Consider the following 12,369-nt stretch of genomic DNA (forward strand, 5'->3'; position numbering starts at 1 on the left):
CCTTGTATATACGTATCGATTTCGTGTCTCGATTGTCTTGCACTGTACGCTTTGTTAGTAGCTCGCGTCAATTAAGGATATGAGCGGTACGGCCATCTTGTGTTTTAAACAGTCTTTAGATGCCAAGACCGGATGTGAAACGCTCGAGCCCGCCATGCGCACGCTGGCCCACCACTGGCGCCGCGTGGATAAAGACATTCCTGGCCACAGCTAACATCCGGCTCTAATGGGCGAGCAAAATAGGCTCTTGAGAAAGCGACCGCGGTGCTTCTCGCCAGAACGAGCGCTACACGGCGCGCCTGTACATCCAACACTACCTTCCCTGGATCAAACTTGCTTTAGATCTCGATCAGCTATACAGCGCCAACCAGCAAGTCCTGTAGGGCTTTCGCTCCAAGTCAGACCGAACGGTGTCGGAGCAATTGCCAGTCTTCCCTCTGTGACGGAAATGTAACAGTCGGGATGATAAGAATGCCATGTCGATCCAAAATATGTCACGACCGGGAGAGTGGTGTTGATTCGGATTAATCGGCGCCCTGGCCAAGAGCAAATTTATTTTCTATGATTATTGATTCCTAATTTTCGCCTCGTGTCTGTTCCAGGCACCCTTCGTTGAGAAAAGTTGGGAATTATATACAGGGCTTTTGGCGCCCGCGCTCAATCTTTGGTTATCAGACGTTGGAACTATCATATTTCCGGAAAGAGGAAACGGGTTGCACCATGGTCTTTGTCGTTTAAGAAACAGTCGAATTCGTAGATTTGCTAGCTATTGTTTTTGTAGAACTACATTTCCCAGAAGTAAAAAGTGAACCATCAATGACAGGGTCGCCAATGGCCGTTGTTTGAATGCGCCGGGTTCAACAACTGTTGAGCTGCAGAACTCTGGAAATCGTCAAGAGCGTCATCAAACAAACTGGGCCCCCACTAGCGTTCGGCCGAAAAAAACAACGCGGCCGTACTGGGAATCGGTCATCCAACTCCAGAATTTCCATCGGAAAATCGGGAATCTTTCTAGAGCTCCGATTCTTCCGACCTGAGGATCACTGACGTCCAGTGATTGCGCTCGTATTTTCCGAGTGCCAGTTGATTTGAAACGCGCGCATCATTCACCAATTGATCAATGGATAACATGAGTAGTAGGACATCAAATATCACTTGAAGAATAGTGACAACCTGTTGATCATGAAAATATGTGATTACTGAATGTGCACAACCACAACCATCCATATCAAATGCAGCATTAAAAAAAACTATCATCCCCATTTTCTTCACTCCTCATCATCTTATATCTTATGGTGCATTCAAGAAACTGCGAACTTGGAAAAATAGAGTCAAATCATGACGTCAGTGGTCTTGAAGTCGGAAAGTCGGAGAGACCCATGCTCCCAAAGAGGCCCATGCTCCAAGTTGGAATTCCAATTGGCGGACCTTTCAAAAATGATTTTTCCCAGTTTAAGCTTGTTTTTCCCCAAGTTCAGTTTCATTAATGCATGTGCATCGAGTTCCGAGTTCCCAGATATTTTGAACAAGGCATCTATGGCTTATAAATAATTACGATGCAGTGGGTCATCATAGGCCCAATGTGCTCCATCAGACATGCTTGCTGTGTGGAGGGCCAATATAGGCTAAGCATGCCCACAATAGTTCTAAGGCTCCCACTACGGTATATGGATTCACATGTAGGGACCTTAAGGCATACGCTTTTGGATCTGAGATCGCTACTTGCGGAAGCTTGATCATCAACGTTGCACTCAAGTGCTAGCCGAATTGCAGCAGACTACCAGACAGTCCCATGTGAATGACTGAACGACTAGACACCTGTTCGCGTTTCTCATACATCTGGAAAACAGTAAAGCCGTTCACTGGACTGATGTGGAGAGGTCGCAGACTATACAGTCAGGCATTGGCGAAAGTGTTGCTACTCGGCTCGTTGTTCCACAATGCTAAGCTCTCACTCCGAATGAGGCATTAGAACACATGTTTATGGGCAACTGTTTACCTCTCAGTGAATCCTCTTGTGACTTCTAGTTCCTTCTCACATATCCTTGGCTAGTGGGCCTAGTTGGGGAAAAGAAAAAATAAAGCCAAGGAGCTGTATCCATTTCACCTAAGATGAAAATGGAGGAGCTGCCAGGTTGTTGGGTTTTCCAGGATTCCTTTCAAATTAATCTTAGGACAATGTGGGATGAAAAATTTGAAATTTACGTATCAACTAACCACATCAATAGTTATAGCAATCTGGTGCCCACGGCACAGTCGGTGATGGTGGCATACGCAACCATTGGTTGAAACATGCAACGTCTGAGCAGGGGACGTAACCAGTGTGTCTATCTGGCCTCACCTCCCCTCACAGTTGCAGGAAGCCCCCCTGCACACACAACACAGGTAGCCTCTGGCTGGCCCCATGCCAGGGCCAATCAGATCTTCACCACATCCCCCAATATGATGGATGACATGAATTTCCTTTTAAACCTAACAAAATGACAACACATCATCATCGCCTGTCTCTCTACAGACAGAAGAGTAGCTTACAAAGCAGCTTTTGGTCTGACAAGCTGGTACTTTTTTTCTTCACCTTCGGTTTGCCTGCATGTGCTGCTTCTCTTGTTTGTGATGAAGTCACGCTGTACAGTTCCTATCATGGTAGCAGTGTTGTCTATCTTGCTTTCTTCTTCCGCTCACTCTCACACAGACACACACCACTAAGATAACACATCGTGTTTGCTATAAAATCACCCCTATTATATAATGTAATTTCCCAATTCACATTATTGGAGGATTAAAAAAAACACGTTTGCTCAGATGTGAGCAACTGATCTCCTTTAATGAAGTTTTCTATCACTGTTTGCTGAATCTAAACCACGGGCTACAATGGAGTCTGATTGGTGAGTCTGATGGATTTGCCAGGAGGGAAGGCCATTGTGTTCACTGGCCCTGAAACATGTTGGAAATTTCAGAGATGTTAAAGCAGGGAGATGGGAGAGAAAAGCAAGGGAGCTGATGGTTGTCAACCATGAGTACAGCTAGAGGAAACCAAATCACTTTGGAAAATATCGTAACCTAAAATCGATGAACCCGCCCAGCTGATCTTTATTTTTCTTCTTCTTTTCAAGATCAGAGTTGGTTTGTGAAGGACTCGTCACTCATATGCTGAGACAGACAGCAAGAAATTAAGAAGAGTACTGAGTGAGTGAGTAATATCTGGTTTGTGCGTATGTACAGTCTGCTGGAGTGTGGTGATGAAAATGTACAGCACATGCCTTTATTTAGATGTCACTATGTATGTGTTTCCTGTTTGGCATGTGTGTTTGAGAGAAAAGAGAGGCAGGTGTGAAGGTCTGAGTTCTGAGTTTCAGATATAAACAGGGAGGGAGAGACAGACAGAGAAGGAATGAGACAGACAGAAAGAGAGACGAGAGAGAAAGAAGAGAGAGAAAGAGAGGCAGAGAGAAAGGTAGCAAGAGTGAGCAGGCTCGTTGTACTGGAAAACAGGATGTGGGTCTTCTCTTTTTTGGGCAGCCTGCCCTGTACAGTCTGTACAGTCCCCTTAAGGAAAAGGTTTTAAGCCGAAATCTTCTTCCTCAAACAAACAACAACGGAGGGAGTACAAAGGTTTCTGTACCAAATATTAAGTTCTGCTTTTCTGATGTATCAAATACTTATGTCATGCAATAAAATGCAAATTAATTACTTACAAATCATACAATGTGATTTTCTGGATTTTTGTTTTAGATTCTGTCTCTCACAGTTGAAGTGTACCTATGATACAAATTACAGACCTCTACATGCTTTGTAAGTAGGAAAACCTGCAAAATCGTCAGTGTATCAAATACTTGTTCTCCCCACTGTATATAGATATAGCCAGTCACCTGTAAATATATATTTTTAAACACAAACAGTTAATTGGTCTGGTATCTTGCCTATCTATACAGTGCACGGAGTGAACAGACAAGAAATCAATATTGATAATCTTTGTCAGTGAGCCAATGGTGGATCCACAGATTATGATTTTTGACAGGCCTATTGTACCAACTGCTGGTGTCAATAACAGACACAAAGGCCTGGAAATAGCCCTTATATATATATATAGCCCTGACCTTGTTACCTTGCTTCTACTGTAAGACCCACTCATAGTGTAACAAAAAAATATATATTTTTCCCATATAAATATGAGAAAAAGTGAGTTGCATAACATTTCAATTGAGAGCTTATTTGTTAAATGTATTTATTTCATTCCATCCCCTTAACTACTCAATTCAGATCAATTACCACAACACTTTGGCTCTCTTTCACAAGTTCAAAGACATCAAGAAACTCTGTAGCATAAACTACACAATAGTGGGATTCTTTCCATCATTACAACTTAGGCCTTGGCCAACAATTAATTACCAAGTGTCCCTCTTTGCTGCTAAGCCAGGTTAATGTAAGGTTGACATTGCTTAAACTGTCAAAGATTAGGCCTAAACATTATTGTTGAGCCTCTCCTGAATAACCATCAGGGATGGAAAAGGTCTTGGACTGTTTTTTGAGTTCTCCTATAGTGTAGTCCACGTGGATGCATATATGTCTGGAACTGTCCTCTGAGGGATACATGTTGACCTCGCCCACCACTGTGGTGTCCTGTCTAACATCCACTGCTTCATCCAGATACAACACTGCCTGCTTCCAGTGCGTCTCCGGTTTGAACGGAGATGTGGAGAGAATCAGGGGCTTTTCCTCGCCACCGGGAAAGGTCACCGTGAACCACACGCAGAGCGCGTTCACGGCAGACGAACCGAAACACTCGCACTTGAATGCCCCCTTCACGGATTTCAGCTGCTCCGTGGTAACCGAGTACAGATCTAACTCGGCGAACTTGGAGGGGTGGGAGAGCACGTCCTCTACCGTCACCAAGTTCACGGTGATGTCATTGCTCATGATGCATTTCCTGGCGAAGTCAGACATGCACGACATGTCCACGTCGTACTGGTCCTTCACAGTTGACCAGAAACTTAGCCGGTCCTCCACCACCAAGTCATTGATGGGTGCAATGTACAGTTCGGCCTTGGAAGGCAAAATAAGGCCGCCGGCTTTAAGCCATTTGTCGCGGGCGAAGAGGACAGAATTCAGCATAGATTCGTGAAGCAGCGCGTACCCCATCCACTCGCTTACTATCACGTCCACCTGCTCCGGCAAATCGATTGTCTCCAGAGTCCCTTTAATCACATCGATTATGTCTTCCATCTTGTTGTGTTTAACGATTTTAACAGCTTGATCAGCGATTGAACTAGCCTCCACCGCGTAAACTTTCCTGGCCCCGGCTTGGGCGCAAAATATGCTTAGAACACCGGTTCCTGCCCCGACATCCAACACTACTTTCCCTTGGATCAAACTGCTGTTCCTCAGTATCCCTGTCCTGTACGTGTTCGTCCGGACAGTGTCTGCAATCATTTCCTCGTGAATGGTAACATCGGAATAGCTGTCAAAGTACAGGTTATCCTGCACATTTTTGTCTAATTTCCTTTTCTTTGTGAAGTGGGACATTTCGCTTGCCCTCAGATTCTTGTTATCACGTTGGAACTTCAGTGCATTATACTTCCGGAAAGAGGAAACGGGTTGCACCATGGTCTTTGTCGTTTAAGAAACAGTCGAATTCGTAGATTTGCTAGCTATTTGTTTTTGTAGAACTACATTTCCCAGAAGTAAAAAGTGAACCATCAAATGACAGTGGTCGCAATGCGTTGTTTGATGCCGCGTTCAAACAACTGTGAGCTCAGAACTCGGAAACTCTGACTTCAATGCGTTCAAAACAACTGGGCACTCGAAAAAAAACAAGCGCCGACTGGGAATCGGTCATCCAACTCAGAATTTCACCTCGGAAAATCGGGAATCTTTCTAGAGCTCCGATTTTCCGACCTGAGGATCACTGACGTCATGATTTGCGCTCGTATTTTTCCGATGTGCCAGTTGATTTGAACGCGGCATCATTCACCGATTGATCAATGGATGACATGAGTAGTAGGACATCAAATATCATCTTGAAGAATAGTGACAAACCTGTTTGATCATGAAAATATGTGACTACTGAATGTGCACAACCACAACCATCCATATCAAATGCAGCATTAAAAAAAACTATCATCCCCATTTTCTTCACTCCTCATCATCTTATATCTTATGGTGCATTCAAGAAAACTGCGAACTTGGAAAAATAGAGGTCAAATCATGACGTCAGTGGTCTTGAAGTCGGAAAGTCGGAGAGACCCATGCTCCCAAAGAGGCCCATGCTCCCAAGTTGGAATTCCAAGTTGGCGGACCTTTCAAAATGATTTTTTCCAGTTTAAGCTTGTTTTTCCCCCCAAGTTTTTCAGTTCTCTTAAATGCATTGTGCAAATTCGAGTTCCGAGTTCCCAGATATTTTGAACAAGGCATTATGGTGCCTTATAAAATAAATTACGATGCAGTGGGCATCATAGGCCCACATGTGCTCCATCAGGACATGCTTTGCTGTGTGGAAGGCCAATTATAGGCTAAAGCATGCCCACAAATAGTTCTAAGCTCTCCACCCCGAAAATGATGGCAGGTAGAACACATGTTTATGGCACTGTTCTCCTCTCAGTGAATCCTCTGTGACTTTCCCAGTTCCTTCCACATATCCTTGGCTAGTGCTAGTTGGAGAATTAGCAGGAGCTGTATTCCATTTCACTAAGATGAAAAGGAGAGAGCTGCCAGGTTGTTGGGTTTTCCAGGATTCCTTTCAAATTAATACTTAGGACAATGTGATGAAAAATTTGAATTTTACGTATCAGCTAACCACATCATATGTTATAGCAATCTGGTGCCCAACGGCACAGTCGGTGATGTGGCACGCAACCATTGGTTGAAACATGCAACGTCTGAGCAGGGGGACGTAACCAGTGTGTCTATCTGGCCTCACCTCCCCTCACAGTTGCAGGAAGCCCCCCCCGCACACACATACACAGGTAGCCTGGCTGGCCCCATGCCAGGGCCAATCAGATCTTCACCACATCCCCCAATATGATGGATGACATGAATTCCTTTTAACCTTAACAAAATGACAACACATCATCATCGCCTGTCTCTCTACAGACAGAAGAGTAGCTACAAAGCAGCTTTTGGTCTGACAAGCTGTACTTTTTTCTTCACCTTCGGTTTGCCTGCATGTGCTGCTTCTCTTGTTTGTGATGAAGTCACCTTGTACAGTTCCTATCATGGGTAGCAGTGTTGTCTATCTTGCTTTCTTCCTGCTCACTCTCACACAGACACACACACTAAGATAACACACGTGTTTGCATAAAATCACCCCTATTATATAATGTAATTTCCCAATCTCACATTATTGGAGGATTAAAAAAAACACGTTTGCTCAGATGTGAGCACCTGATCTCCTTTAATGAAAGTTTTCTATCACTGTTTGCTGATCTAAACCACGGGCTCACTGGAGTCTGATTGGTGAGTCTGATGGATTGCCAGGAGGGAAGGCATTGTGTTCACTGGCCCTGAAACATGTTGGAAAATTTCAGAGATGTTAAAGCAGGGAGATGGGAGAGAAAAGCAAGGGAGCTGATGGTTGGTCAACCATGAGTACAGCTAGAGGAAACCAAATCACTTTGGAAAAATCGATAACCTAAAATCGATAACCCGCCCAAAGCTGATCTTTATTTTCTTCTTCTTTTCAAGATCAGAAGTTGTTTGTGAAGGACTCGTCACATCATGCTGAGACAGACAGCAAGAATTAAGAAGAGTACTGAGTGAGTGAGTATATCTGGTTTGTGCGTATGTACAGTCTGCTGGAGTTGTGGTGATGAAAATGTACAGCACATGCCTTTATTTAGATGTCACTATGTATGTGTTTCCTGTTTGGCATGTGTGTTTTGAGAGAAAGAGAGGCAGGTGTGAAGGTTCTGAGTTCTGAGTTTCAGAATATAAACAGGGAGGGAGAGACAGACAGAGAGAGAATGAGACAGACAGAAAGAGAGACAGAGAGAGAAAGAGAGAGAGAGAGAGAGCGAGAGAGAAAGGTAGCAAGAGTGAGCAGGCTCTTTGTACTGGAAAACAGGATGTGGTGCTTCTTTTTGGGCAGCTGCTGTCAGTCTGTACAGTCCCCTAGGAGTAGCCTGACTGCTGTCAGCATGACCAGACCTGTCACCTGCCTTAGCACTAGCCACACACACATGCACACACACGCACACACACACAGACACACAGACATACAGGATGAATGCATGCACACGGCGCGACACACACACACACACACACACACACACACACACACACACACACACACACACACACACACACACACACACACACACACCACACACCACACACACACACAACAACACACACACAACACACACACACACCACACACACACAGGTCCAGTGTCCTAGCAATCAGTCTCAGTGTCATGATCCCCATTCCAGAAGACTAGCATGCTGAGTAACAGACACTGGGATGCAATGGCGGACTATCGATCATTTTCAGGGATAATAGGAGAGTACTTTGATATTTTACTTTCATAGAAGGGGTTACATAAGTGAACAGTGGTCTGTCATAAAACAGCTTTTCCTTTTAAACAAAACATTGGTTATTGTTTTAAATTGTTCTCTCTGTTTCCATGACAAACACAGTTCTCACACACAACATGTTTTTTTCTGTCTAGGATCTGAAACAGAGGAGAAAGCATATCTAAAACCATAGGAAAACACTTACACATACACACAAGCACAATAATCAGAGATATTGTCAAGCGCAAATATATAGAATTTGTCTTGCAGCAGTTTGGATGAGGAGTATTGGAGGTTGTGGAAGCGCTTTCTATAAGCCCTCCTCCATCATCATCCCTCTCCTTCCCCATCATCCCCTGCCCCTCCTATCCCACCCACCCTCCCCTCCCTCCGCATCCTCCCACTCATTCTCCTGACAGTTGCTGTGACAGGATCTTGGCCCGTCAATCATGGCCCCATGAATCAATTCAATAATTACATCCCCTTTCCCCGAAGACCTGCTTCCCCTCCTTCCTCGTGTCAGTTACATTAGACTGCAATTAGATTAAATTACTAAGTACAACCTGCAAATATGACAGACACCAAGGAGGCAGGGAGAGAGAGATGCTGACTGCATCACAATTCCTCCTCAGTATAATTTGTATCTAGACTACAATTGGAAATATGCATGATTATTCACGGACGCTATTAGACATTTCACATCTTGTCCTTTTTTCATATTCAATCAACATGCTTGTACATTGTTGTAATATATGCATTACAACTATGTTCTCCCAGGTTTCCAGATGAATCATGTTATGTTCTACTGTATGTTGTGTGTATGTTAGTCATTGAAATTAAATTCCAATAACTTTCATATCCTCTTAAGGGAACTTTATGTGTGGTGACAGAGTGGTGCATACAAGACACATAACAACATAGATGACAACAACATGTACAGTCATGTTTCAGTCTTTTGATACAACATGTGCAGAAGCCTTGTGTGCCTTTATACTCCGGTTCCGTCTACTCTTCCCTTCCGCCTCCATATCACTTAACCACTTAACCACCAAGTCAAGTGAAGACAACACTGCTCATTAATCAAAGATCCTGGAAAAAAAAGGTTGATCAGGTTTTAAGTGCTCCAAACGGACTGTAGTGAACAGATCATGATGGTGCACTTAAAGAGAAGTGCTTAATGCTCTGAGTTGTTGAAACAGAAATAGCCACAGATGGTTTAAATAATTGCCCTGAGCGTAGGTTTTTAAACGAAAGACATGCAATATGGTATAGACCAGTGGAGGCTCCTCATTGGAGGAATGGGAGGACCATCCTCCTCAGTGAATTTCATTAAAACATTTTTTTTTTAACATTTCAAAAGTTATCCTTTTTAGATAAAACTACACTAAGTATAATCACGTCACCAAATAATTTATTAAAACACTATTTTGCAAGGAATGTCTACAGTACACTCAACAAAACTCTGTAGGGTAGCACCATGGTGTAGCCGGAGGACAGCTAGCTTCCGCCCTCCTCTGGGTACATTGACTTCAATACAAAACCCAGGAGGCTCATGGGTCTCACCCACTTCCATAGACTTGCACAGTAAGTCCAATCAGAGCTCTTGCAGCATGAACTGACATGTTGTCCACCCAATTAAAGGATCAGATAATGAATCTAGTACTGAAAGCATAAGCTACAGCTAGCTATCACTGCAGAGTATAACATGTGGTCAGTAGTTGACTCCAAGAGAGAGAAAGACAATAGTTAAACAGTTTTTAACAAATTAATTTCTTCCAAAATAAAGGGGAAGCAAGAGAGAAATAGAGAGATATTTTGTCTTTTATTTTTTTCAGTTTCAGTTTAGCCCACAAACACTGCTCAAACAGATGGCTGCTGTGTTAGCTAGCTGGCTATGAGTGCTAAACTGCTTACTGATTGTACTCTGTAATGTTACTGCATGATTGTAGTGGGTTCACTAACGCGTTAGTTCTATTAGCTATGTTGATGTTACTTTAGCTAATATAGTGACAATGATGTAGGTTGTGTGTAGCGGTTATGATATGGTTTGGCTTGGAAAGGTTTTTTCGCCTGGTCATATACTGCTGTTGTGTTGTGCATTGAAGTCCACAAGCTAAGAGACAAGGTGAGAGGAGGAGAATGTACAGATGCGTGTAGGAATACAACGTGGCTGCTATGAAAGTGAACTGTGTTTTGACTCATCATACCAAAGGATGCTCGTGTTTCTTGGCCCAAGCAAGTCTATTCTTCTTATTGGCGTACTTTAGTAGTGGTTTCTTTGCAACAATTCGACCATGAAAGCCCGATTCAAGCAGTCTCCTCTGAACAGTTGATGCTACTTGAACTCTGTGAAGCATTTATTTGGGCTGCAATTTCTGAGGCTGGTACCTCCAATGAACTTATCCTCTGTAGCAGAGGTAACTCTTCCTTTCCTGTGGCGGTCCTCATGAGAGCCAGTTTCATCATAGCGCTTGATGGTTTTTGCGACTGCACTTGAAGAAATGTTCAAAGTTCTTGAATTCTTCCAAATTGACTGACCGTCATGTCTTAAAGTAATGACTGTCGTTTCTCTTTGCTGATTTGAATTGTTCTTGCCATAATTTGGACTTGGTCTTTTACCAAATAGGGCTATCTTCTACCTTTCCACAACACAACTGATTGTCTCAAATGCATTAAGAAGGAAAGAAATTCCACAACTTAACATTTAACAAGGCACACCTGTTAATTGAAATGCATTCCAGTTACTACCTCATGAATCTGGTTGAGAGAATGCCAAGAGTGTCATCAAGGCAAAGGGTGGCTACTTTGAAGAATCTCAAACGTAAATATATTTTGATTTGTTTAACACTTTTTTGGTTACTACATGATTCATTACGTGTTATTTCACAGTTTTGATGTCTTCACTATTATTCTACAATGTAGAAAATAGTAAAAATAAAGGAAAACCCTTGAATGAGTAGGTGAGTCCACAGTTTTGACTGTTACAGTACATTTTAAATGGAAAAATCAGAGTCTCAGTGTCACTCTGTTAATGTTGAAATGCCCTTTAGTTTTTAAACTACGGCGCGTGACATGGTTCAATGCACCAATAAATCAGCACACTTTACTTTTTCAGTTTTTCAAATTGGTGGCGTCTTGAAGGTAAAATTAAGATTATGTATACCGTGCTAATGAAGATACAAAAAAGAGTAACGGAGCACCATGTACAATAGTCCCAGTCGGTATTAAATAGAACTTTGCGCCTTGTGGTTACCTAGGTTACCCCATTGGCTCACAGCAAATACTTCACCTTTTTCAAACACGATTTTCTTGTTGTCTGTTGTTTTAGTAAATTACAAAACTACATTTAAGAAAAGTACATGTCTAAAGATTACTTTTCAACAGTGCCTGCTCCCGAGTGTTCTCACTACTTAGAAAAACACAATATTGTAGGGCTTCTGTCATGTTTTGTCTTTGATCATCATGTCTTGTCCCTGTGCTTCCCTCTGCTGGTCTTATTAGGTTCTTTCCCTCTTTCTATCCCTCTCTCTCCCCCTTCCTCTTTCCCTCTCTCGCTCTCTCTCTCTATCGTTCCGTTCCTGCTCCCAGCTGTTTCTCATTCTCCTAACGACCTCATTTACTCTTTCACACCTGTCCCCTATTTTGCCCTCTGATTAGAGTCCCTATTTTCTCCTCTGTTTTCCGCTTCTTGTCCTTGTCGGATTCTTGTTTGATGTTTGCTGTCCTGTGTCTTGTTCCGCCCTGTCGTGTTTTTGCCTTCTTCAGATGCTGCGTGTGAGCAGGTGTCTAGTCAGCTACGGCCTGTCCTTCCTTAAGCGACTGCAGTCTGTGGTCGCGTCTCCAGTCGTTCCTCTCTACT

General features: G+C 43.1%; 1 protein-coding gene across 1 annotated transcript; it reads right to left on the reverse strand.

Moving 5' to 3' along the window:
- Nucleotides 1-4,208: 4,208 nt before the first annotated feature.
- LOC112075485 (protein arginine N-methyltransferase 6) lies at nt 4,209-5,583 on the reverse strand. The gene has a single exon (XM_024142483.2). It carries the CDS (start codon nt 5,521-5,523, stop codon nt 4,468-4,470), a length of 1,056 nt encoding a protein of 351 aa, XP_023998251.1. The 5' UTR covers nt 5,524-5,583; the 3' UTR covers nt 4,209-4,467.
- Nucleotides 5,584-12,369: the final 6,786 nt, after the last annotated feature.

The sequence above is a fragment of the Salvelinus sp. IW2-2015 genome, unplaced genomic scaffold (genome assembly GCF_002910315.2).
Source record: "Salvelinus sp. IW2-2015 unplaced genomic scaffold, ASM291031v2 Un_scaffold3190, whole genome shotgun sequence".
Classification (NCBI taxonomy): Eukaryota; Metazoa; Chordata; class Actinopteri; order Salmoniformes; family Salmonidae; genus Salvelinus; species Salvelinus sp. IW2-2015.